This window comes from Stylophora pistillata, chromosome 6 (genome assembly GCF_964205215.1).
Source record: "Stylophora pistillata chromosome 6, jaStyPist1.2, whole genome shotgun sequence".
NCBI classification, from domain to species: Eukaryota; Metazoa; Cnidaria; class Anthozoa; order Scleractinia; family Pocilloporidae; genus Stylophora; species Stylophora pistillata.
Genome location: NC_142524.1, coordinates 18,737,075 through 18,764,362, shown reverse-complemented (window position 1 = coordinate 18,764,362; position 27,288 = coordinate 18,737,075). Strand labels below are relative to the sequence as shown.

General features: G+C 43.3%; 5 protein-coding genes, 1 long non-coding RNA gene and 1 pseudogene across 6 annotated transcripts in view; 5 read left to right on the top strand and 2 right to left on the bottom strand.

Moving 5' to 3' along the window:
* The first annotated feature begins 2,497 nt into the window (after nucleotides 1–2,497).
* Nucleotides 2,498–3,506, top strand: LOC148728647 (uncharacterized). The gene is made up of 2 exons (XM_088725005.1): nucleotides 2,498–2,580; nucleotides 2,679–3,506. Exons 1-2 carry the CDS (start codon nucleotides 2,498–2,500, stop codon nucleotides 3,370–3,372), a joined length of 777 nt encoding a protein of 258 aa, XP_088581131.1. The 3' UTR covers nucleotides 3,373–3,506.
* Nucleotides 3,507–4,852: 1,346 nt separating this feature from the next.
* On the top strand, nucleotides 4,853–7,081 carry LOC148728646 (uncharacterized). The gene has a single exon (XM_088725004.1). The coding sequence runs from the start codon at nucleotides 4,853–4,855 to the stop codon at nucleotides 7,079–7,081; it is 2,229 nt and encodes a 742-aa protein (XP_088581130.1).
* Nucleotides 7,082–11,837: 4,756 nt separating this feature from the next.
* On the top strand, nucleotides 11,838–12,839 carry LOC148728645 (uncharacterized; annotated as a pseudogene).
* A 6,055-nt stretch (nucleotides 12,840–18,894) lies between these two features.
* Nucleotides 18,895–21,444, top strand: LOC148728644 (uncharacterized). Its single transcript, XM_088762756.1, has 2 exons — nucleotides 18,895–19,333; nucleotides 19,474–21,444. The coding sequence occupies exon 2, from the start codon at nucleotides 19,724–19,726 to the stop codon at nucleotides 20,555–20,557; it is 834 nt and encodes a 277-aa protein (XP_088618882.1). The 5' UTR covers nucleotides 18,895–19,333; nucleotides 19,474–19,723; the 3' UTR covers nucleotides 20,558–21,444.
* Nucleotides 21,200–23,267, bottom strand: LOC148728643 (uncharacterized). The gene is made up of 2 exons (XM_088762755.1): nucleotides 22,802–23,267; nucleotides 21,200–22,528 (listed from the first exon to the last, which is right to left on the bottom strand). Exons 1-2 carry the CDS (start codon nucleotides 22,910–22,912, stop codon nucleotides 21,464–21,466), a joined length of 1,176 nt encoding a protein of 391 aa, XP_088618881.1. The 5' UTR covers nucleotides 22,913–23,267; the 3' UTR covers nucleotides 21,200–21,463.
* A 755-nt stretch (nucleotides 23,268–24,022) lies between these two features.
* LOC111346315 (retrovirus-related Pol polyprotein from transposon 412) lies at nucleotides 24,023–24,580 on the top strand. The gene has a single exon (XM_022953603.2). The coding sequence runs from the start codon at nucleotides 24,023–24,025 to the stop codon at nucleotides 24,578–24,580; it is 558 nt and encodes a 185-aa protein (XP_022809338.2).
* Nucleotides 24,581–27,053: 2,473 nt separating this feature from the next.
* LOC148728641 (uncharacterized) overlaps nucleotides 27,054–27,288 on the bottom strand; it is an 18,861-nt gene continuing 18,626 nt past the window's right edge. The window contains exon 2 of the long non-coding RNA XR_016002327.1: nucleotides 27,054–27,288. This exon is cut by the window's right edge and continues 4,804 nt beyond it. This is a non-coding gene — a long non-coding RNA (uncharacterized LOC148728641).

Genomic DNA, 27,288 nt, shown 5'->3' with positions numbered 1-27,288 from the left:
TAACGCCCCAGACTAAGAAACATCTTTTGCCTCTTAATGTTCCTGTGGTCTTGTGCAATTGAGTGCCCTCGTGTGAACGCCTTAAGGGACCAGTCCCTGCTACCGGTCCCCTCGTGTAAACCCTTCAAAGACTTGTCGCCGGGACTAGTCGCTGGGACTAGTCACAGGGACTAGTCCCCTCGTGTGTGCCGACCTTAAAAGCTTCAGACACGAATGAGTGGTAAGCGGTCGAGTCACCCGAAAGTGATCTCGCTTAAAGTCATGTTGCCCAAAACTCATAGTCGTGTTGCTCGATATTTGAGTCACGTCGCCTGAACTTTTATCGAGGGTTTAAACTTGAAGTAAAGTAACATCTTAAGTAAATCGTAAGGAATAAACACGTAAATTAGGGACCTTAAGCAACCACGACGGCGATGGCAACAAGGATGTGGAAAAAACAAGAGATCTAATTGGCAGAACAATAGCTCAGCACGTACGTTTTGAGACTTTGTACATTTCTTAGCCGTCCTATGCAAAACAACAGTGTGAAATCGCCAAACTTTGTGTCGTCTGCGAACCGAAACCACGACGGCAAGTTAATTTAATTTCCATTTGGAATTCAACGTTTCCTCTATACATCATGCTGAAGCTGAGCTGTGGCACCATATGAGACAGTAAGCCCATGCAGCCATTTTTGAAATTCTGACAAAGAGTAGAAATTAATTTTTTAATCGAAGTCTTCCTTGGCGTTGCCGTCCTGACTGCTTAAGGTCCCTAATGTTGACTCGTAAACTGTTTTGGTCCTCTAACCTGCAAAAGACTCAAATACCATGTGGTAATAGCCCTTATCGCATTTGTGTCTGCAGTGCAAAGGGTCTGCGGAGTTACAGTTTCAAGATGAGGCTATCGGGTCAACGTTTCTCGATAAACACCAGAAATACTCCATGTCTGACCATATTAACTCAGGAATCTGCGTTTTTTTCTGCCGAGGAAAAGGTTAAAATTCTTAGTGGTAATTGTCCTGGCATCAAGAAAGGAAGATTGAAAGAATGGCTTTCATTTCGGAAAGGAATGGCAAAATTTTGTCGCCTTTGTTCATGACTACGGTTGTTCCTTTGTCGGCCTTTTTGAGGTTTAACTCAGAGTCACATTTCAAGCAAATTATCTTTTGGCTCTGTAATTTCTATTTCTGAAAGGTGACTTTTAACCTCTTCTAAATAGCTTTCAAGGGTTATTGATCTTTGCATTGGTGGTATCCACGTAGATTTGACGTGGCAGGGATGGGTTTTTTGTCCTCCCTCGGAATATGTAAATCAGACGCATTCTCCTTGCGAACTGATCAAAGTTACACAATAGTTGTTGTCTGATCTGTTTTTGTTTTGTAGCAGGTGTTGGAATGAATTTAAGCCCTTTTGCCAGTAAATTAATCTGGTCATTTGAAGTTCTTTATTTGAGGTTTTTTATGTGCGTTTTGTTCGCATCTAGTTTAATAGTTGAACGTGTTTGGCAAGACCGTGGTTTCGATCCTAATCTTGTGGATCTCGTCAGTTGCTGATTCACTGAATAGACAGTTGCACCCGTACAAAATACAATGTCTAACCATGACGAGAACACGCTATATCCTTAAGAAAATGAAAAAACATACCTCAAAACGTAACCATTTGCTTCGATTTTGCTTGAAAGTTTTACCTGTGTGACCCGATAGCCTCGTTTCGAAACTTCAAAGTCCGCTGAGCTCTCATACGGTGGGCGTAAATGCGATAAGGGCTATTGCTGTGGTTGTCACGCAATAGCTCGTTCACGTCTACAGCTTTTTATGGTCATTGGCGATGTTCGCTTTGCTTCATTCGCCTCGAGATCATTTTTAACTCTTTTGCAAATAAAAACAATTGTTTCTCACTAAAGATCTTGTCGAGCAAGCCAATTTTTATTTTAAAACCTGAGTGATTGACAGGATGAGTAATTACGGTGTTGTTGTCACACTTACTCGTTTGAGTCTGAAGCTTTTATAGTTGTTACCGATGTTTATCTTGTTTTATTTGCCTTGAGTTGCTTATAAACTTTATTGGAAATAAAAATGATTGTTTTCTAGTAAAGATCTTCACTAGAAAGCTACGTTTTCTTTAAAAAATCTGACTGAGTGACATGATAAGTCTGCGGTGTTGTTGTCACACAATAAATAACTCATTCGTGTCTGAATCTGTCATAGTCATTGGTGATGTTTATCTTTCTTTGTTCACCACGAGATCCTTAAAACCTTTATTGGACACAAAAAGAACTGCATTTTACTACGAATCTAGTCTAGAAAGCTGAGTTTTGTTAAAAAGTCTGACCAACTGACATGGTGTTATTTTGGGGAACTCAAAATGGTTAATTTCCCGAGGTTAACAGGGAGGTCACATGATTTCGATCTCGTATTTCAAGGCGTTGTTGTTTCATTCTAATCTTCGTTTGTGTTCAGTTTGTATGCTCTAAAGTTAGTTCGGTATTTTTGTATAATTTCTGTCTTTTCACGATCATGACTCAATATAACTTACGATCGCTTCCTGCACGTGATTATGAGGCTATGAATGCAGGCGAGGATTTGGACGAGACTGAAGTGTTCCACGACAGTTTCGATTTTCCTCCAGCGATAGTTTCGCCTGGCACCAGTCATGGACATTCTGTCAGTCAGTCTTCCACTCCCTCGCTTGAAACAGAGGAGCACATGGACAGAAAGACGAGATCGCTGAGTTGTCTGCGGCTGTTGCTCAGGCTAAGGCCGAGAACGAACAGTTAGAACGTCGAGCTGGGGTGGCGAGGCTAAAGGCTGAGCTCCATGCATTGCGTAAGCGGAACGCCTTCTTACAGAGTAAAACTGCTCGCGACGAAGCATTTCCAGCTGAACGTACAGGAGCCCAAGAGCATTCGGTTACGATTAAAGAACTTCGTGCCGATCCTGCTTTAACCGCGAGAGTTTCTGCCGAAGTCGATGGTCTTGGCCTGTCTTCAAGCGACTCGGAAGATGATGCCGGGACATCCAACAAGAAGAGTTCTCGAGGTAAGCAATTAAAGTCGGGAAAAACTGCTAAGCTTACTAGTCGGGTAGTCACGCTGCAGTTGTGGCCACACAGCTTCCTTAGCCTTGCTTATGTTTCAAAAGACCAGAATTATGACGAGCTAACTCTCGCCGAATTCGCTGCCGGATACGCCTCCATTTTGCAGCAAAAAAGCCTTTCTCCTGATGAGCGTGCCGGACGCCTCGATCATTTCGTGGTTCTAATGTATCTGGTAACTCAGTTTGCCTGGCCTGCTGTACGAGAATTTCATGCAGCGGTCCTTTTCGAAATTGAGTGTGGCCGTGCCCGTTGGGGCGATTCGTTCGTATTGGGGAATAAGTTAGTTGCTCATTAAGAATAAGTCGAATATTAATTGTAAAAGGAATTAGTTAAATGATTACATGATAGATTGCATCAATTCTCAGTAAATTGAACTTAGTGCACAGTTTATCAGCTGAAGTACTTTGCATGCGCTAATTGAACCAAATAAGGAAGGGATCATGTGAATTAGGCTTGATATATCGTAGGATAGTTATATTACTGTAAGTTGCATGTGATAGATTATAGTACTGTATTGTGTAAGACAGCAAAAAACTGAAGTACACGTACACTGTAATCAGATCGATAGTAGAACCCTTGAGAGGTAGAAGAATAAACTCCGTGTTAAAATAGAACGTAGAAAGTGTGATAGATACAGTCCTCAGTTAAACCAGCGAGCAGAACAAAATTCCGCGACACCTGGTCCTTCAAGCCGGATTAAGTCGAAATGTCTAGTAAAAAAGTGAGAGCAGGGCACAGAGGATTTCTGGCCAGCGCCCTTCCAGACGTCAACACCTGTTTAGGAAAAGACGCTGCAAGAGCTGAACTGATAAAATGGAAGGTGACTTTGGAAGAACAGGTAGAGAAGATCCTGCCTCTAGACAAGCAATATTTTGGCCGACCTCGTTCTCAAAACGAAGATTCCGCCGAACACGAGGTCACGGAAGAGATTACGAGAGCGGCGAGCCTAAAGGCAGAAGTGACACAAAGATTGGTGGCGATCGACGAAAAACTAACAGCTGTGCCGAACATGTCGCAGCCTGAAGCAAACACAAGCCAAGTGGTGAGTTCGCCTCCAGCCTCAAACCAGAATGGGGTGCAAAATCAGCCAAGCACAGCGACGACCGACCAAAAAACCGCCCGAGTAAAGCTTCCAAAACTAGAAGTACGAAAGTTCAGTGGAAGACTAGAACATTGGCAGGAGTTCTGGGACTGTTATGAGAGTGCGATCCATCGCAACGAAGGCCTTTCTGATGTGGACAAGTTCTCGTACCTAAGGGGATTACTCCAGGAACCGGCGAGATCTGCGATTGCGGGATTCTCCTTGACGGCCGCGAACTATGCAGCCGCTGTAGAGCTGTTGAAAAAGCGGTTTGGTAAAAAGATCGCGATTCAAAGAACCTTGGTAAATGAACTTTTGAACACGCGACCAGTGTTCAACGACGGTGACACGGCGAGGCTGCGAAATCTGTACGACCTTGTTGAGTCGAAATACAGAGCGTTGCAAGCTCTACAGGTTGAAGAACAGAATTATTCGGAGATAGTCGTACCGGTCCTTTTGGAAAGGATCCCTCCATCAATTCGTCTGACGATCACTAGAGGAACGAATTACTTGGAGTGGAGTGTACAGGAATTGTTGGCGGCCCTACTCACTGAGGTTGAACTGCGAGAACCAACGTGGATTCAGTGACCGCAGAAAGGTGTCAGTTATCCCGACAGCAAATGCGCTTTTTGCAAGGAAAGGAGAGGTCAAGGGATGCGCCTTCTGCCTAGGAAATCACGCGCCAGAAAACTGCATGAAAGTGAACGACATTGGCGAACGTAAGAAACTACTTATTAGATCTGGTAGATGTTTTAATTGTATTGATAAGGGCCATAGAGCCAGAGACTGTGAAAAAACTGTACAATGTAAGCACTGTAAGGGGTCACACAATACTTGTTTATGCGAAACCAAACTAGGGCAGTCTTCTGGGGAAAATAGCACCCGTCTAGCAGAAAACTCGGTTAATACCCAGCTCGTTGGCACCGAATGTAGAATCGCACTTCAAACAGCTCAAGCGATCATTAGCGGGGGATCACAAGGAAGGATTAGAGTCTTGTTCGATTCGGGCAGTCATAGATCGTTTGTGACCGCAAGAGCAGCAAGTAAATATGATCTGCCAGTTGTTAGAAAAGAGTGGGTAACAATAAGCATGTTCGGTCAGAAAGGCAAAGAGGCTGGTCTGCGAGAAGTCGTACGTTTTGATATAAAACCTCTCAACGGCGGCAGGGTTCAGGTGCTCGAGGCTTATGTTGTGCCGGTCATCTCGCACATAAGCAATGAGCATGTGGTGGTCATCAAAAACGACTTCCCGCACTTGCGTGACCTTTGGTTTTCTGACGTATGCCAATCGAGGGATGAACTGGAAATCGATTTGTTGGTTGGTGCAGACTACTTGTGGGAATTTCAAAGGGGTTGGACTGTACGGGGGAAAGCGGAAGAACCTGTTGCAGTGGAGACTGAGCTTGGCTGGGTGTTATCGGGTCCCCTAAAAAAGCGAGATTTTCTTGAGCCCAGTTCACAAGATGTGTCAGTGAATTTTGTAGGACAAGACAGTGTAGACTTAGACAAGGCCAGCTTAGACCTTCAGATTAGTAGATTGTGGGATTTAGAAAGTCTGGGAATTAAGAGTCAAGACGACGAAGTGCACGAGTCGTTTGAGAATGAAATAGAGTTTGTAGGGGGGAGGTATTCAGTTAAGTTGCCGTGGAAACAGGGTCATGACCCCCTCCCAAACAATTACGATAACAGCTTGTCACGCATGAAAGGTCAGCTTAAAAGACTGAAAAGAGAGCCAGATATTTTGACCGAATACGACTCGATCATTAAGGAACAACTCGCAGCAGGAGTAATCGAGAAGGTGGCAGAATTAGACGAAACAAGCGACAAGGTCCATCATTTACCTCACCATGCGGTAATCCGCAGGGACGCAGAGACGACAAAATTAAGAATTGTCTATGACGCTTCGTCGAAGGCGACAAAAGATGGAATTTCCTTGAACGACTGTTTGCACACAGGACCCTCGCTAAACCCCTTATTATTCGACATTCTTGTAAGGTTCAGGGAAAATAAGATTGCGTTAGTGGGGGATATTGAGAAGGCGTTTCTTAATATAGCAGTAGACGAGAAGGATAGGGATAGTTTGCGGTTTTTGTGGGTAGAGGACGTGCGCGACCAAAACTTGAGCATTGGCGTGTACAGGTTTTGTCGCGTGGTCTTTGGGTTGAACGCCTCTCCATTTCTGCTCAATGGGACTATAAGACACCACCTAACTACCTTTGCAAAAAAGGACCCTGCATTTGTGCAAAGAATGTTGGAAAGCTTTTATGTCGACGATTTGGTCACGGGGGAACGCACTACCGACAAGGCATTTACCTTGTACCAGAACGCTACAAAGAGATTAGCAATGGGAGGGTTTAATTTGAGAAAGTGGAAAACAAACGACCCTATCCTGAGGGAGAAAATTTGTTCCAAAGAATCGGGGAATATCACCAGGGAGGTGAAACGGCTTGAAGACGAAGAGACCTATGCAAAATCTAAACTAGAACCCAAGGGAAAAACGAAGGGGGGAAAAGTATTAGGGCAAGCATGGGACAGTGATAACGACACCATATATTTTAACTTTGAGGCATTGGGTGACAAAGCCAAGAGTTTAGAAGCAACAAAGCGAAACGTTCTCAGTTTGCTTGCTAGCTTGTTTGATCCCTTGGGGATTGTGAGTCCTGTGACAGTAAGCATTAAACTTTGCAACCAAAAATTCGATTGGAATGGGAAGTTGGAGGGAGAAATAAAATCCAGATGGGACAAGTGGGTCCAAGATTTGTCAATAACGAACGAAATCCAGGTAAATAGATGTCTTTACGACACGGTGGGGTTGGAAGATGTGACAGAGTGTTATTTACACGGGTTTGGGGACGCCAGCAAAAAGGCTTATTGTGCGTTGTTTATTTCGTGTATCGTACTACCGATGGCAAAACACATATAAGATTACTAGCGAGCAAAACTAGGGTTGCTCCATTGAAGGAGCTTTCGATTCCTCGCTTGGAATTAATGTCGGCAAGGATTCTCGCGCAACTCATGCACACCTTGAAAACCGCGTTACATTCACAACGGAACTTAAATGGCATGAAGTTCTGGCTTGACAGCAAGACAGCTCTCAGCTGGATTCATAACAAAGGCGAGTGGAAACAGTTCGTACGCCACAGAGTAAACAAAATTTTAAAGCTCAGCACCAAAGAAGATTGGGCGTACTGTTCTACCGAAGAAAATCCAGCTGACCTCGGTTCTAGAGGAGTGTTGGCCTCACAGTTGAAGGGAAATCAACTTTGGTGGTGCGGCCCAGCATGGCTAACGAAACAACCAGAAAATTGGCCGGTGACAACAGAGAACTATAGAACCCCTGAGAGCTTAATTGAAGAAAAGAAAATGGTGACCGCAATGTTGACAGGAATGGAAGTCGGAACTGGTGTCAGCTCAATGATTGACATTAACGATTACAGCTCATTACAAAGACTCGTCAGAGTGACAGCCTGGGTAAAACGATTCCTTCACAACACACGTGCGAAGGAGAGAAGAACGGGCCGACTGGAAATATACGAACTGAAGGGTGCTGAGAGTGACTGGCTGAAATCAGTACAAGTTGACCTTAAGAAGCAGGATAACTTTAAGCAACTTGTTGGCGAGCTTGGCATCAAGGAACACCAGGAAATTCTGAGATGCGAAGGTAGATTGTTAAACTCAGATTTAGATAGTGAAGCCAGGAAACCAGTTATTTTTCCCAGACAGCATAGATTCACAAGATTAGTCGTGGAAGAGTGCCATCAGAGAGTGCACCATAGTGGAATTAGATCAACGTTGGCTGAGTTGAGATCCCGATTTTGGGTCCCCAGAGGCCGGCAGCTAGTAAAACGAATTGTAGTTGAGTGCGTTACCTGTAAAAAGTTGATCGGCAAACCCTTTAGCGCTCCACCGACTGCTATGCTTCAAGACTTTCGAGTTAAAAAAGCACCACCATTTTTGAGGGTTGCGATAGACTTTGCTGGTCCACTTTATGTAAAGGAAAGATCGGGACAAATGCGCAAGGCCTATGTTGCAATATTTTCATGCTGCGTGACGCGGGCGGTGCATTTAGAATTGGTGGAGGATCTGTCGGCGGAGGCCTTCAGGCATTGTCTTCGGAAGTTTGCCGCTAGAAGAGGTATGCCAGTCCTGATTGTTTCGGACAATGCCAAAACATTCCAGGCCACGGAGAAAGCGTTAAGAAAATTGTTCAATCATCCTGAAATAAGAGCCGACTTAGAGCGTGACAGAGTAGAATGGAAATTCAATCTAGAATGGGCACCCTGGTGGGGAGGATTTTTCGAACGAATGGTAGCCAGTGTAAAGGGATGTATGAGAAAGATACTGGGGAACGCACGGCTGACATTCGATGAACTGTCGACTCTCCTAACGGAAATAGAATGTACACTCAATTCGAGACCACTGACGTACGAATACAACAAGGTTGGAGAGGAAGTCTTGACGCCATCCCACTTGATTTACGGAAGACGTCTCAAAACGCTACCAGACGAAGTTGATCAACCTGATGACGCCATGAATCCTAATAGCCCTTCTGCCAGGTTTACGTACCTTACCACCAGACTTACTCATTTTTGGAACAGGTGGCGGAAGGAATATCTGGCAAGCTTGCGCCAATTCCATAAGTGTAACTCTAAGGGTAAAGAGAGGGTGGTCACAGTGGGGGAAGCAGTTGTAGTGCACGAGGATGACAAAAAACGAGGGGAGTGGAAAATGGGCGTTATAGAGAGTCTGGTGATAGGGAAAGACGGCATAGTTAGAGGAGCTACAGTCAGAGTTATTACCAAGGGGAAACCGGTTCACCTTTCTAGGCCAGTGCAAAGGCTCTATCCACTGGAGTTTCGGAGCAAAGGGGAGGGAACACGGACACCTTGTAATCGAGAACGGAATACAGAAATTCCAGCAAGAAATATCCCACCTAGAAATGCAGCACTTGACTCAAGGTGCAAATCAAAAATTATGCTTGACTCGTAGATGAGTCAAGGGGGGGAATGTGTCGGGGAATAAGTTAGTTGCTCATTAAGAATAAGTCGAATATTAATTGTAAAAGGAATTAGTTAAATGATTACGTGATAGATTGCATCAATTCTCAGTAAATTGAGCTTAGTGCACAGTTTATCAGCTGATGTACTTTGCATGCGCTAATTGAACCAAATAAGGAAGGGATCATGTGAATTAGGCTTGATATATCGTACGATAGTTATATTACTGTAAGCTGTGCATGTGATAGATTATAGTACTATATTGTATAAGACAGCAAAAAACTGAAGTACATGTACACTGTAATCAGATCGATAGTAGAACCCTTGAGAGATAGAAGAATAAACTCCGTGTTAAAATAGAACGTAGAAAGTGTGATAGATACAGTCCTCAGTTAAACCAGTGAGCGGAACAAAATTCCGCGACAGTTCGCCCATTTGGAATCTCGCCTTCGTGCCGTGCACAAACCTCCTGGAAGCTCAAGTTCTTCTCGCCAGTCTAGTGCCGTGTTATTTTGTCACGATTTTCAGAGCGGCAAGTGCACGCACACCAAGGATCATTACGGCATGATTCGTAATGAACGAAAATGGTTGCAGCACATCTGTGCAAAGTGTTGGACTTTGGTGCGCTCCATTGCTAGGCACACCGAGTTCTCGGAGGATTGCCCCCGCATTTCGTCTTCACACAGCCCTTCTCTGGATCCTTCTCCTGTCACGTCTGCCTGACTTTCGAGTAATGCCGTGTTTTCAACTGCCTCTCAATTTCCAGACTTTAATAATGATCCAAGACTTTCCAAGACCTTTTCGCCTGTTGCCGAGTCGGGCTTATGTTCTCGAGAGACCGCTTGTAGTGCAAGTTCCTCCAGTAACTTTGAGGCTTCGCACGAGCTCAACAATACACCTGACTCACAGTTTTTGTTGCCAGACTCTAGACTTTTTGTGCCTGATTCACGATGTGTCTCGACGTGTTCGTCGGTTGTGAATTCTGATTTATCTTCACCTCCTGATGGCAGTGTCTTTCTTGATTTACATGCCCGTGTTTTTGCATCTAGTGTTTATAATTTTCAAGGACTTCGTTTGCCAGTGCCTTCTTCGCTTCGCGTGCCTGTTTGGAGGTCATATCTGCGAGAGTACGCTGATTGTGCAGTTTGCGATTTTTTGGAATTTGGCTGGCCAGTTGGTTTTGATTATTCTTGTCCCCTTCCGAAACACGTTGAATTTTGCAATCATCAGGGCGCTTTACATTTTCCTGACGCCGTTGATATTTACTTGTCATCAGAGACTGGGAGAGGTGCCGTTATTGGTCCGTTTGACACTAATCTTTTCTCGTGTCCTGTTGCGGTCTCTCCATTGAATTCGGTACCAAAGCCAGATACTATTGAACGAAGAATAATTTTGGATCTTAGCTGGCCGGTTGGTTCTTCGGTAAATGACGGCATCCCTTCTGGAATTTATTTAGATCAGGAGTTTGAACTTGTTTATCCAACAGTGGATCTGATCGCTGATCGCATGGCAGCTCTCGGCTCTGGTTGTCTTCTATTCAAACGTGATTTAAAACGAGCTTACTGTCAATTCCCGATGGATCCTCATGATTATCCGCTGTTAGGATACTACTGGAATGGCCATTTTTACTTCAACGTCGTGTTACCTATGGGACTCAGGACCGCTGCAATGGCCTGCCAGAGATCCACGAGCGCGGTATGTTACATTCTTTCTCACGCCGGTTGTCAATTTTGTAGTTATTTGGACGATTTTATCGGTGTTGCTCCAGCGGTGAGGGCATCTCGTGATTATTACCATTGTGGCTCGCTGCTCACTGAGTTAGGACTTCAAGAATCTCCTTCCAAGGCCTGTCCCCTGTCCACCTGCATGACTTGTCTGGGAGTTCTGGTTAACACGGTGGATATGACTCTTTCTGTAACCCCGGAAAGACTTAATGAGCTTGAAATGTTACTGTCGCATTGGTTGACAAAGAAATCGGCTCTCAAATCAGAGCTACAGTCCTTGGTTGGCAATTGTCTTTTGTTTCAAAGTGTGTTCGTCAGAGCCGTCTTTTTCTCGCACATATTCTTGCTCTGCTTCATACCGTTAAGTGTAATCATCATCACATTAAACTTTCACGGGAATTTTATCGGGACATTCATTGGTGGTTGCGCTTCATTCGTGTTTACAATGGCATTTCCATTATTCCGACGTCTGAGTGGTCTCCTGACACTATCTTCGCCACTGACGCGTGTTTATCCGGTTGCGGTGGATTAACTCGTCATCACCTTTTTCACACCGAGTTTCCTCGCGAGGTCACGGACAGGTTTCCCTCTATTCATCACCTTGAAGTTCTCGCCATTCTCCTGGCTGTTCGTTTGTGGGGACATCAGTGGCGGAGTTTCCGTATCCTGGTACAATGCGATAATGCGGCTGTAGTTAGCTCGCTTAATTCCGGTCGCGTTCAAGATCCTCTATTAGCTACATGTCTACGGGAACTTTGGTTTCTGGCCGCATTAAACGCATTTGAATTACGAGCAGTACATTTATCTAGTGCAGACAATCGTCTTGCGGATTTGTTGTCTCGGTGGCATTTGAATTCCCAGTTTCAAGAGGAATTTCTTGCAAAGACTGCTGATTTACACATACAAGACGTAACGGTGCCTTCCTCCTATTTCAATGTGGCTGATTGCATGTAGTTTCTCTGCAGATCCAGTGCTATCGCAGTTATCTCGGGACCTCAAGAAATCTCGTAAAGCAGCTTATGCCACTGGAACTAGCAAAAATCACAGAACTCAGTGGAGAACTTATTTGTACTTTACCTTAAACTTTAATTTCGTTTCCTTACCAGCGTCGTTACAGACCATATGTTTGTATTGTCAATTTCTTAGTCGATCTATGACACCTCCCTCGGTTAGAAATTATTTGAGTGGGGTTAAGCTTCTTCAGCTTATGCTGGGGTTTGAGTTTCCTGACCTTTCCGCACATGAGTTTAAGATCACCCTTCGGGGTATTGAGAGGTTGGCGCAACATCGTCCCCATCGTGCTCCCCTTATCACCCCTGACCTTCTTAGTAGTCTGGTGTCATGTGGGGTTGATTTCGATCCTTCGAACGTCACTTTTTCGTGTGCATTTTTGTTCGCATTTTTTCTGTTTGCACGCATTTCTAACCTCGTTCCCGAGTCATCTCAGGCTTCACATGCTCCAGAGTATAAGCGTATTTGTCGTGGTCATGTTGTCCCCACTCATTATGGATTATGTGTTCAGTTTACATGGTCCAAAACTGTTCAATTTGGTCAGCGAGTTTTTGAATTACCTTTGGTTAGAGTGCCTCATTCCCCGCTCTGTCCAGTTCGTATGTTTTATCTCATGTGCGAGCTTGTTCCAGCTCCAGATTCTGCCCCGCTTTTTGTCCTCCCCTCTCGGTCGGGTAGACTGCGACCAGTTCTTAAGAGTCAGTTTGTTTCAGTCATGCGTCAGCGCTTGCAGTCTGCCGGGGTCCCAGCGGCTCATTCGTTTCGAGGTCACTCCTTTCCTTGAGGAGGGACATCGTGGGCCTTTTCTTCAGGTCTACCAGGGGAAATTATTCAGGTTTTTGGGGATTGGCGTTCGGACGCATACAAATGTTATCTCGATATTTCCATGCCTCTTAAGCTTCGTGTGTCTGAGGGTATGGTGGCACATCTTCAGACCTGTGAGGCATAGCTTGTTTGGCTGTGTTTGGTGGGCAGATAGGTTCTTATTGTTTAGTGTTCTTCCCATCCGTCTCCTCCTGGGGGCGGTCGTGGGTAATAAAGCCTCTCTCTGTGCCAAACAAGGTATGTCTCAGTGTCTTTGATAGTATTCATTTGTTTTTGAGGGGAATTGTGTTATTTTGGGGAACTCAAAATGGTTAATTTCCCGAGGTTAACAGGGAGGTCACATGATTTTGATCTCGTATTTCAAGGCGTTGTTGTTTCATTCTAATCTTCGTTTGTGTTCAGTTCGTACGCTCTAAAGTTAGTTCGGTATTTTTGTACCCGCCCTCCCCACCCTTTGGTGGGCAGAGAGGTTCTTATTGTTTAGTGTTCTTCCCATCCGTCTCCTCCTGGGCGCGGTCGTGGGTAATAAAGCCTCTCTCTGTGCCAAACAAGGTATGTCTCAGTGTCTGATAGTATTTATTTGTTTTCGAGGGGAATTATGAGTCTTTAGTGTCGTTGTCCACAACTACTCGTTCTCGTTTGAATCTTTAGAGTAATTGGCGATATTTCTCTTGCTTTATTCGCCTTGACATCCTTCCAAATTTTTTTTGGAAATGAAAAGAATTGCTTTTTACTAAAGATCTTGTCTAAAAAGCCAAGTTTTCTGAAAAAAAATCTGATCGATCGTGATTGACATGATGAGTCTTTACAGTGTTGTTGTCACACAATAAATAATAAATATACCTCGTTCGCGTCTGAAGCTGCTACAGTAATTGGCAATGATTATCATGCTTTGTTCGCGTTGAGATCCTTATAAACTTTATAGGAAGAAAAAGAATGTTCTTTTACTAAAGATCATTTACATCTCTACATGTTTAACATCTAATATGTTGTACTGGATTGAGGACCAACTCGCCGACGTCTCTACTCGATTTTCTACGTCGATGAATTGGCGTTGGCGAGTTGAACCATCGGCGACTTGACTGTAATTCTCTGAGAAACCTGCTCGTTGTGTGGAATTTGCAGCCAGTACCACGCTGAGAGACCAACAGAGCCCATGCTTTCACACGAAATACCCGCACGTCCCTGGTCAAAGGTAAGTGTTGACTAGTTCGTACTGGATAGAAAGCAATACCTCGTGGTGGTAGATCACAATAGCAATTATTTTGAACTTGAGCCACTCAGAAACGTTGCAGCAAGTACTGTAATCAGAGCTATGTAAAGAAACTCTGCGTGCCATGGAATACCCGACACTTGCATCAGTGATAATGGCCCACAATTCGACTGTCATGAGTTATCACGATTTGCATGCGACTATGGATTTGCCATGGTCAAGTCCTCACCCTACCATAGCTGTGGCAACAGGAAAGCAGAGTCTGCAGTGAAAATTGCAAGGAACATTTTACAGAAATCACAGGAAGAAGACCCCTATATTGCTTTGCTGGCATATCGCAACACACCTCAGCAGGGTCATGCTTACTCTCTGGCACAGAGATTAATAGAAGACTCCAGGACTTGATTCCCATGGCTACAAGCAAACTCCAACCGCAACTAACAGTGCTGAGCATAGTGACCCAGAACTTTGCGGAAAGGAAACAAAGGGCCAAGGCCCACTGTGACAAACGAGCATCAAAGCAGCTCAGTGAATTCACAATCGGCGAGAGAGTCTTCGCAAAGCCGAGCCCGAGGAATAGAAGCAAACCCTGGATATATGGTGAGGTCGTTAACAAGCCTGCGCCAAGATCATGCACTGTAAGCATTCCATTGGGGCTTGTTCATCGGAACCACGTACAACTTAGAAAAGCATCCACTGATCCAGTGCGCGGTTATAGTGAATCATTATCACTCGATACTGATGCAGTATCAGACACATCTGAGCAGGTGGATGACCCTTTTAGTTCAAACAGAGGTGGAGCAGAACAGGTGGAGCAGCCCGAGAACATAAATCCTGAACACGACGCAACACCGGAAATCGTGCTGCGGAGGTCATCTAGGAACCAGAAGCTGCCCTTCAGATTCAAGGATTATGTAATGAACACTAGGTGAACCCTCGCATAGCTATTGAGGCACCGAGGCCTGAGGTACTTTGATTTAATTCATAGATTACGCTGTAGCACTGTCACTCTGCTTTGTGCATTTCGTGATTTTATTTGCTTATTGATTTATTTATTTACTTTCAGTTACTATTATTCTTTTTTATATGAAAGGAAAGGTGTTGGACACTCACGTGTGACTGGTAATAAAATTAGCAAACATAGTTTAGTGCACGTGTAGAAGGCAGGACGAGAGTAACTGGGACTAGCCAAGGTGATTACTATGGGATTAAAAAAAAAAAGAAAAGGATCGTACGAGAAAAACAAGGCGGTGAAAACAACAGTCGAGGAGGACGTTACTGTTTGTTGTGTTAGTTACTTCGCGTGATTAAAGTGGTGTGCAACATTTGGTGACCCCGACGTGATAGAGAAAGGCCGTTGAAATGTCAAACAAGGTCAAAGAGCTGCAGATAGATGTGAGAACTGCTATTTGTCAACTTGGCAAAACAAGCCTCCACGAATTATGTGCAGGACTGCAGGTCAAAGTGAAAGAGATGGACAAGGGATGCCTGACTTTCATACAACTCCTAACGAAATATTTAGATGCCGAGGAACTTGGGATTGACACATTAAAGACTCTCAGGGCAGCAATTAAAGAGAAGGAGGGAAAAATAAGGCCGTCACAAAAACCAAGGAAGGTAGTGGTGTAGTAAAATCTGCACACGAGGAGAAGAAACCAGCCGTTGAATCAAGTGTGAAAATACTGACACTTAGAAAAACCCAGCAATCGCACCGTTCAGAAAGGAGTTCAAAATATACGGGCAGATTGGAGATTCGCATCAAAAGGACCGCTTGAGCTTCACCAGCCTGGCCCACCAAATTGATGCTGGCTTAAAGCGAGACTACAAGGAGGAGGAAATTGTTGAGGCCATTACCCGAGCAATCAACCCGGGCCTGAGATTGAGGAGCTACTTGGAAGGTAAGCTCAATTTAGAACTTGCCAGATTACGCAAAGTACTCAGGTCACATTATCAGGAGAAAGGGGCTACGGAATTATATCAGTTGCTCAGTTCAGCAATACAGGAAGCTGGGGAAACGCTCCAGGACTTCCTGGTCCGCCTCCTTGACTTAAAGCAGAAAGTACTTTTTGCATCACAAGAGGCAGGATCCGATTTAAAGTATGACCCAAAGCTGGTACAAAGCATGTTTCTACATTCATTATTAATTGGACTAAGAAATGACAGTATTAAAATGGAAACAAAACCCTGTCTGCAAAACAACCAAGTGGAGGATGAAGAGCTTTTTGAGGAATTGAATGCAGCAGTTAGTAATGAAACAGAATGCAGAAACTTAGTTTTCATCCTGACCAGCCTTCAAGCTGAAACCCAACCCAACTGGTAGCCTAAGTGACCACTCCTATTGAAAATCGTATACCCGTTGAGGACAAAACCACAGAGAAGCCACCAAAAGTCAACCTACTTTCTGAAGTTAAGGAGTTGAAAGCAGAACTGGCTGCTCTCCGGGAGGGTATAGAAAAACGACGTAGCACAAGCTTCAACCTACAATACAACCCTGTAGGACAAGGGAGGGTACCACCCAGGGGGTGCTGGAGCTGTGAAAGAAAGGGGAGAAGTACCGGTTGTAACCAATGTTTTAATTGTGGTGGTGTTGGTCACTTAGGATACCAATGTCTGAAGCCGAGTCGGGGAAAGTTCAACCCAGCAAACTTCCCGGGAAACGAGCTAGGTTGCCTCCACGGGACAGGAAGCAACCCTTCAGACCCACAAGCAGTCCCAAAAAATGTGTAAACTGTGGAAAGGGGGAGGACTGGGTACGAAGATAACTGTGCTGCTCGCGATGCCATACCAGTTATTACTGCTCAAAATTCTGTCAGAGGGAACATTGGAATGAACATAAGACACTCTGCCAGGCCATTAGTGAGGTTGATAGGAGGGAAAGGGAGCCCATGGCAGGTGCTGAGGCACTGAAAACGTCATTCCCATCACATCTAACCCCAAGACAACGCTCAAAACTCACTAAATTCATCGGATGAAAATGCATGGTCTCTTGTTTGGTCCAAGGGAAGAAGGTTTATGCACTCTGGGATACCGGAGCTCAGGTTTGTGTTGCGTCAAAGTGCTGGAAAGAAGTCAACTTACCAAATGAGCCAGTCAGGGACATAATTGAGCTATTGGGGGAAGATGATTTAAGTCTACAAGCGGCAAACGATACAAAAATTGAGTATGACAGCTGGATTGAGGTCGAGTTCCAGATGGCTGGGGAGAATGGGCCCTCAGAAGCATTAACAGTACCTACACTAATAGGAAGTCAAGATAACCAGGAGCATCTCATTATTGGTTTCAATGTCATTGAAGAGGTTATAAAGAGGAGTAGTGACCCCAACGCCCACGAAGTACTATCCCAAATGGTAAACAATTCACTCCCATCTTTGAAAGAAGGGGAAGCAAGAATGCTGGTTAACCTCATCCAATCCCTGGACCGTGAGCCTGATACTGCAGTACTCAGAGTTGGCAAACAAGACATACATATTGCAGCAAGGGGAACTGCAGAAGTCAAGTGCCAAGTACATTTTGGGCCACTGGAGGAAGACCTACCCGTTGTGTTTGAATCCAAAGAGGAAGGGGTATGGCCTGGTGGGTTGGAGGTCAAGGACTGTCTACACCACATTGAGCCAGGTTCATCGAGTCATATATATATCCCAGTATCCAACAACACTGAACAAGGGATTACTCTACGAAAGCGAACAGAACTTGGCACTATACAGTTGGTGCAATCCATTATGCCATTACCAGTTGAGACCGAGGAAGAACGGTTGGAATGTACGAGGGCCAAGAATGAGCCAACCAAGTATAAGGCAAAACTCAGTAGGCCCGAAGAAGATAACACACTGTGGATTCCCCCAGTAGATCTGAGTCATTTATTGTGTGGCCAACAGGAGATTGACAGGGAGATGTTGAGGGAACAGTCTGGAGCCTTTGCTATGGATGATGATGACATTGGATGTGCTGAGGAATTGGAAATCAATATAGTGGATAATGACCAAGTAAGAAAAACATACAATTAAATTCCAAAGCCCCTATATGGTGAGGTGAAATCGCACTTGCAGGATGTGATCAACCGTGGTTGGATAAGCAATTCGAAGTCACCATACTTATCCACAGTGGTGTGCGTATGCAAGAAAGATGGCAGTCTTAGGTTATGTGTTGACCATAGACAACTAAACAGCAAAACCCAAGATGATTGTCACCCTATCCCATGCATTCAAGACATCTTGAATAGCATCAGCGGAAACACTTACTTCTCGGTGTTAGACCAGGGGAAGGCGTACCACCAGGGATTTGTAGCCGAAGAGCATCGACACCTGACAGCTTTCATTACCCCCTGGGGTTCATACCAGTGGAACCGCATTCCATTCGGCCCTAAAAATGCACCAGCAGCCTACCAGAGAAACATGGAGAAATGCCTGGATGGTCTACGTAATAAAATATGTATCCCTTATCTTGATGACATCCTCGTGTATAGTGGAAAATTCTGTGAACATGTAGACAGCCTGAGAAAAGTGCTTAGACGTCTACAGGAGCATGGCATTAAGTTGAAGCCAAAGAAATGTGAATTGTTTAAGCCCTGTGGAAAAATAGTCTCAGCGGATGGTTACATGATGGACCCTGCTGATGTTGCAGCGGTAGCAGCCCTTAAAGAAACTAAACCACAAACCATTGGCATACTGCGTAAACTCCTGGGTTTCATCAGTTATTACCATAATTATATTCAGGACTTCTCTAGACTAGCCAAACCCCTATATGATCTATTGTCAGCCAAAGACGGCAGCAGCCAGTTCCACAAAGCCAGGAGACCACAAGAACACTCAAAGTTTAAGTCTTCACCTCCGAAAGGACAGCTGTCGTCAAATTACAAAATTGCTTGGAATGAAAAATACCAAAAGCGATTAAACTCCCTAATTGACCGGCTAATGCAACCGGGGGTAATAGCTTATCCTAATTTTGAACTCCCGTTTGTACTACCATAGTTAATCGAGGGGACTGGTTAGGAAGGCCGGCGAACTTCAAAGGGGTAGGTTATTGTTCAACTTTTTGGTGCGTGACGTCACGACTACCGTGCATCATAATACAATGCAGCGTTGTTCGAAAATGGTTGATAGAGAAATGTTTTGACTTTAAATTATTTTTATTACTGTTTGCTTGACTGAAAATGCATAGATTTTAACTCAAAAACATGCCTGGAGATAACTGTTCCGTAGTTGGCTGTGGAACTTGCCGTAAAACCAAAGGAATTGGAATATGGAAGCTTCCAGCACCTCGGAACGAAGCATATCGCAAATGGCGCGAAGATTGGCTCCATGAGCTCAAGAAATACAGAGTTACGGACAGTAACTTCCAACGACAGATCGAAAATGACAAAGTATTTACTTGTGAAAAGCATTTTCATGAAAATGACATCGAAATAAGTAAGTGTGTGTGTATAATTCCAGCGATTTAGCGGTGTGCTTATTAGTAAACGGACCGCCAAAACATGCGAAATCTACTATGTAACTCAGTTGAATTTTTGATAAAAACGTTAACATATATCTTAAACTTTATCTCTCAGCCGTATCAGAGAAAATGACAAAGAAAAGGCCGAAGTTTGGAGCACTTCCATTGCTGAGCATGCCAGAGAAGAGCTTTCAAAAACAACCACCAACTCCCAGGCCTTTGAGATCAATTGTAAAGGAAGACTTCGAAGTTTCTGATATTTGACCGAAAAGAGACATTGCTATAAAAGCTTCCATGAATTCTGTAAAAGAGCCCAGTCATTGAAGATTATACAAGAGTGGTGTACTCAGGCCAAAGAAGACAGAATGGTGTTCAGAAAGTCAAATGAGTCCTCTGTTTGCTTACCACAACTGGAGTTGGTGGTCGATGACAGTCTTGGGTTCAGCATTTTAGTTCATGGTTGGTTACTACCAGATGACCACATACTTTATACGAAGTATTATAGATCAATGAGAAATGTTACCTTGAATGAATTGGTCAGAAAACTAACAGAGTCCTTCATTATTTGTCCTGGGATTGAACAACCAGAACTGAACTCAAATATTATTCACCATGTTATCCCAATGTCAGTGGATCCTTTGAACTGTAGTGATAATGAACCTGAAAACTTTTCCTTCAAGGAATACTGGCGTTCGTGTAAATGCCAGCTCCTTGTTGAGGGCATAGAACTTTGGTTATCATGTGAGGAACAATCATATAATATGCATCGATCGTCACAAGCAAAGCTGCGACGAATGTCAGAACCTGCACATCTCTATGCACCAGTTTCTAAGACTGCCCCAGATAGAATTAAACTTACACTGAGAGGGCAACGGCTTAAATGTGCAGATCTTGAGTGCCAGCTGAATGAAATGAAATCAGAAATTGCCAAATCCAGTATTGAGGTTGATCACAATTTGAGCCATGATGTTACAACCATACTCAGTGAAGCTCAAGAGGTGACACCGTTCATGAAATTGTTCTGGCGGCAGCAAAAGAAATTGCTCCAAAGTAGTCCAAGTGGTGTCAAATACCATCCAATGGTTATTCGCTATGCCTTGTCGCTGGCTGCAAAATCTCCCTCCTGCTACAAAGAGATCCGACAGAGTACTTTGGTAATCAACGCAAATTGGGAAGAAGAAGCGACAACCCAGACATGAGAATCTTTGGCTACAATGATAATGCAATAAGAATACAAAGGTCTATTTCGTCCCAAAGTGGAAATACCCGTGGAAGGAAGGACAGGGGCAAAGCCTGGGTAAATGTAACAGATGATCCTGTTCCTAGAAAGAAGTCAAAGAATTGACATCAACATTTTTAATTTATTACTAGAAAATACTGCTATATAACTTTGCAGTGGTACATCCAAAAATGTATTGAAATACTTGTAAAATATTCTTTGCAATGTGATGTCAATTCCATTGTTTTTCTTTTGTATTTAATCAACTGCAACATTGTCTTGTAAATGACTTGAATATTGATTCACAGATGTTTGCAAACCACTTTATATATATATATATATATATTGTGGGAGGAAAAAGACAAGTAAACTACAAGTTCATCCCTACAAGCCTGTTTCGTGGTCGCCCACTCATCAGGGGATTTATATATATATATATAACTGCAGACAGTGCACACTGTTTCGACCTATGTGGGTCTCATCAGTGCAGTGCAGACACTGGGCCAAGCTCTGGAATAAACCATTGCTTGGGCGCTACACTTGTGGGACCAAGTGCAGACATGTTGCCATGCGAGAGTGCTCAAATCACAACTAAGGTGATATATATATATATATATATATATATAATATTGTACATAACTTGTTGTCATCTAGATAGGGCTGACTTCTAAGTTAGAATTTTAGTGTTCTATAGATGCTAAAGTAAACCAGAACATTGACATTAATAAATACATTGATTGCTTAAAAGGTGGTTGCAAACCACCTCATACATTTTAAGTATACATAATTTGTTGACATCTAGATGACTGACTTCTGCTAACATAAACCAGAACATTGACCCTATAAATAAAATTGCCATTTGATGCATTTTATGCTGTCTTTGATTCTAGGGTTCTCTATCATCCTTTCCTCCACTTGCCCTTTTAATTTCCTTTCTCAGGGACTTAGCTTTCACTTGCTTCTGTTTGATCTTGTGCTTCTGAATTACATCTCTTGCAAATGAAAATGAGCGTACACGTAAATATAAGGTGATAATACTGTGCAGCATATCTTTACTAATTCTGCTATCAATCTCCAGTGAGGATTCAGATACAATTTCATTGAAGAAAGCAACTACATCTGTATCTTTGCAACATTTCTCAATTACAGCTTCAATGTTGATAGATCTTTGGTCAGTTTTACAATTGTTTCTAAAATGATGTTCTGCCCTCAAAAATATTTTCTGGGCTTTTTTCGTTGGATTCCACAGCCCTCCACGGCTTAAGGAAGAGATAAGTTTCTGTGATTCAGTGATAGTCTTTGATTCTTCTTTGCATGCATTTAATAAAGATGTAGCCTGTTGACTTTCTGTTGATTTCCAATTCTTAGATGCTCTGTGTTTATTGTGCAGATTTTGCAAGACATAGCCTCCTAGATATTGTAGACCAGCAATCTCTTTTTCCTTTAAAGCTTTTTCAACTTCGTTATCATTTACAGGAGAAAGAGATTCTTTGCAGTAGGCCAGAAGTCGATCAGCAAGTTTAGTTGATAACAATGTTGCTGAATTACTGGACAGACTCGGGAAGTATTTTGTAGCATGTAATGATATGGTCGCGTAATACTTGGAGTAAAACTTATCAGCGTTTCCATTCTTCGTAAATCCATCAAAAATAGTCCGTATCTCTTCAAACTCTTTTGATCCTTCGCAAATGTTAAACTGGAATGATGATATTTCATCTCGCATTGCTTTTGTAAACACTTTTCTTTTGCTTATTGTCGTTTTCACGTTGTTCACCAGATCGTTCAAAACGTCGCTTGTAAATGCTATTCTTTGCCTTGATTCTTCCTCTTGTACATCTTGTTCGGGATCTTGGTTGGTATCTTTGTGTTTAATAGTCGTGTGTCTGCTTAGACCTCGTTTACTTTTACAAACTTTTTGACATATACTACAAGCTACGTCTTGCCTTTGGACCTAGAATGTAAGAAACATTTAGTTGATCAAACTTGATAAAATCGCCCACAGTTTGAAATCAGTTTATACCAATATTGCTGCTATAACTCTTCTTAAAGCTTTAACGATTCTAAAAGAATCCGAAAGAAATCTAATTTTTCTTCTGGAGCTCTGGAAACAGATACACAATACCGAACACTGATCGATCTCAAGCCAACTACACTTAGCCTTTTCTAGCAACAAACCGCGAATAAAATGACTAAATAGGACTAACTTTTAGCTTTTAACACGCACCTCCTGTACAGCTTCATGAAACTGTTCTTCCAAATTCTCATCTTCTTCTAAAACTGCCATAATAGCATCGAAATCTTCTTCGAATATAAAGTCTTCGATGCCAGACGCCATGTTTGTTTACTGTGACAACGATAGCGATGCACGGTACTCGTGACGTATCATGACGTAACGGTGCAATTCAACCTAAAATCGTAAACAATAAGCCGGTCCTTTGAAGTTCGCCGGCCTTCCTAACCAGTCCCCTCGATTAACTATGGTACTACACACAGATGCTTCAGGTGAAGGACTTGGGGCAGTGCTCTACCAAGAACAAGGAGGCAAATTGAGAGTTGTTGGATACGGCTCAAGCACATTGACACCTGCAGAACGCAACTACCACCTACACTCCGGGAAATTAGAATTTTTTGCCCTAAAGTGGGCGATCACTGACAAATTCAGAGATTACCTGTTCTACGCCCCATCTTTTGTTGTCTTCACTAACAATAACCCACTAACATATGTGATGTCATCCGCAAAGCTGAATGCCACGGGACATCGGTGGGTAGCTGAGTTAGCAGACTACAACTTTACAATCAAGTACCGACAGGGCAAATCCAATGCGGAAGAAGACATTCTGTCAAGAATTCCATTAGCTATGGATGAATACGTTCGAGTGCACAGAAAGAAGTCCCCAAAGATGTCCTTCAAGCAACTATGGTAGCAGTTAGGGAACAGGAAAAGGGTACCACCCCATGGGTAACTGCTATTTCCACTGACATGACGAGCCCTGAACCCACATTAAAGGACCTGCATCTGAAATCCTTTAGCTCACGGGAGATTAAAGAAGCACAACAATCGGATAATGCAATACGTTACACCACCTACCACAAGACCCATGGTTTTAAACCGGGTAGAGAGCAACTGCAGAATGTACCTCAAGGCACTGCCAACCTTATGAGAGAATGGAAGAGACTGGAAGTTGATGAACAGGGTATCCTGAGACGAAGAACAGCCTCTAGAATCCAGCCAGTTCTACCGCATGCCTTTATCCCATTGGCCATCAATGAACTGCACACTGAAATGGGACACCTAGGTGCGGAGAGAGTTGCCAAACTGGCAAGGTCCCGCTTCTACTAGCCACATATGTACAGTGATATAGAGTACTTTGTGACACAACAATGCAGATGTATCCAACAAAAAAAAAAACCAAACACACTCACTAAAGCGCCAATGCACCACCTGATGACCTCAGCACCATTTGAAGTGATTTCCATAGATTTCCTACATTTGGAGAAGAGCAAAGGCGGATATGAATACGTGCTACTAATCGTCAATAACTTTACCAAATACGCCCAAGCCTATGCAACACGCAACAAAACAGCCCGTACGGCTGCTGAGAAGATATACAATGAGTTTATCCCACGGTTTGGTTTCCCAGCGCAAATACATCATGACCAAGGTGGTGAGTTCCACAACAAATTGTTCCACAACCTCGAGCATCTTAGTGGAGTTTCTAGTTCACAAACCACTCCATACCATCCCCAGGGTAACAGCCAGGTAGAACGCATGAACCACACCTTACTCTCAATGCTAAGGACCCTCCCAGAAGAAAAGAAAGCGAACTGGAAAGACTCCTTAAACAAGCTCATCCGTGCTTACAACTACACACGACATGAAACCAATGGATTTTCTTCATTTTATCTGATGTTTGGCCATTCTCCGCGATTACTGATTGATTTGCTGTTCGATTTGGATGATAGCCTTCATCACGGTGACTACCCAGACTATGTGAAGACCTAGCAAGCAAGCATGAAAGAGGCCTATGACATTGCCTCAAGGAATACTACGAAATTGTCAACCAGAAGTAAAGCGTATTATGACACAAAGGCTTCTGCTGCGGTCCTGCGCCCTGGTGATTGCGTCCTCGTTAGAAACCTGTCCGAAAGAGGAGGACCTGGAAAGCTTCACTCATACTGGGAAGAGCAGATATACATAGTTGATGAACACATATCTGATAGTCCAGTCTGTAGAGTAAAACCAGAACATACCCATGGAAAACAGCGAGTACTGCATCGTAACCTGCTCCTTTCGAGTGATGCCTTACCCCTTTCAACTCGCCTGCGAAATTTGCCCAGAAGCATGCAACTGAGATCTCAATTGACACCCCCACCTGCAGACAATGGGGAGAGCTCTGATGATGAATACCTAATGGGCACGTTGTGCCACCCGACCCCCTACGAGACGGCGTCCCCTGAGGAAATAATATCAGAAATCCCAGTCATACACCCCCAAGATCAATCCAATAGTGAAGGCTATACTGAAGGGTCAGATAACCCCTCCAGCCAGCAATCTGACCCTCATGCAGATAGTAGGGGCCTGCCGGTGCCAAATTCAGGTGACTACGATTCACCTGATATCGACCCCGCAGTAAGTGACAAATCAGATTCGGAGGACCACCAAGGAGCGGCTACACGACCACGAAGGGAGCAGCGACCTCCAGTGACTTTAACCTACAGTCAAATGGGAGAACCCAAGTATACATGTCTACAGCCAGTAGTAACTTCAATGCAAGGCCCCCAGTTACATCTCCCTACCAGACCATTGGCTATTGCCTCATACCTTACCACACCCCACAAATCCCGTATATCTCACAGTTGCAGTATATACCACAGCCCATATGGATACACCAGCACTGAACACTGCTATTGTTGCATCTGATCGCTCCACATATTAATCATAGGCGCACAGAACTGTGTCAAATTCTTACTAGTTTCCTTATCATTGTCAAACAGAAACTCAACAAGTACTCTGGATGATTGAGCTGTATGCAGTTTGAAGTTGGGATACTAACACCCCCCCCCCAAGTTATGACCAGGATGACTTGTCGTGTTTTAGTTTTGTATACCTTCTGTAATGTGGGGACGACATTTTTTTCGTGAGGGGGAGAGTGTAGCAAGCAGGACGAGAGTAACTGGGACTAGCCCAGGTGATTATTATGGGATTAAAAAAAAGAAAGGGATCATACGAGAAAAACAAGGCAGTGAAAACGACAGTCGAGAACGTTACTGTTTGTTGTGTTAGTTATTTTGTGTGATTAAAGTGGTGTGCAACACACGGGCACTTGCAGTGTGTAATATAAGCATATCTGGCTTGTACTTAAGATTTTGACATTTCGTAATTAAAACATATACTTTATCGAAAGCACCCCACTATCAACATCGCTAATATTTTTTATTCAGGTCATCAACAAAGTACTATTCTAGTTTCTGAAGGAACAGGTACACTTACAGGGTGCAGTACAGTTTTCAGAATCTTTTTACTCAAAAGGCAGCCTTAGAGAGGGCTAAATATTTCTACCTTAGCCCTTAAAACTCCTTATACTCATGACACATGAAGGACAATGTATTCAAGCCCTATTGATGAGCCCGGTTTCTATTGATCAGTAACAACAGTAACCAAGACAAACCATTTTGGCATTTCCAGACATAGATCCATGTTGTAATGAGAGAATTATGCATGTGCAGGACTAGTTTTACAAACCTCATGTTGTAAAATGAGAGCTAGAGTGTGAGAGTTGAAGATGTACATACAAGACTTTCTTCACTGCATTGTTCTTGTTCCTGTTGTCCATGTGTTGTGACATGGTAGCAGCTGTAAAGTATCAGTCAGAAATGTTAAAGCTCAGACTGCAAAAGGAATTGACTTTTCAAAGATGCAAGAGTGGCCAAGAGGAAGAAATGAAGACACAAACAGTGCACAAAATGCAATGTTGGTGTAAAGAACTAAACAACCGTTTATTAGTGTCTTTTGTTTTTGCCCTTTGGAATTTTTGTATGTTAAGTTCATCATGCATGTGGAATGTATTTTAGCGTGTTAGTCAAGTAATTTATTGTAATAGATTCCTTAGTATTTAAAGGGCATGTAATTCTTTTTGGAGTCAGAATTTGGCTTGCCATTTCCAAGCGGTCAATTTTCACCCTACAGCAGCCAGATTTCATGTTACAGTTTGTGGCCACTCTCCAGTGCAGTTTTTTCCCAGCTCCTAACAAATGTAAGTGTCGCTTTGGTCCAACTTTCCATTGCATTTTAGTTTACTTTGTAACGTTCTTTTCTTTGCTTGTACTCTAGAAATAATTGCTTGAACAACATCGTTTCTTAAATAAAGCTCGTTAATACAATGCTGGAGTGTTTAGTCCACTGTTGGGAGTTACAGTTGGTGTGCATGTAAAATGCTTTTAACACCTGGACCATGCTACAAAGAAAAGAAAACAACTAGACTGAAACTAGACTTTTTTAATTTAATGCATTTGTTACAGAAACTATGAAATTTTCCTGCGACAAGTTTTCAGTGGCTCTAGCTTTGATATGTGTCCATCCCTGATAAGTAAGGGTCACATTAAGCTTATCTTTTGCTCCAAACTTGCTTCCATGATGACTTTTCTTCTGGGATGAGGTTTATACTGAGAATTTTTTCCTTTGCAAAATGTGACTAACAACCTGGTTGCCAT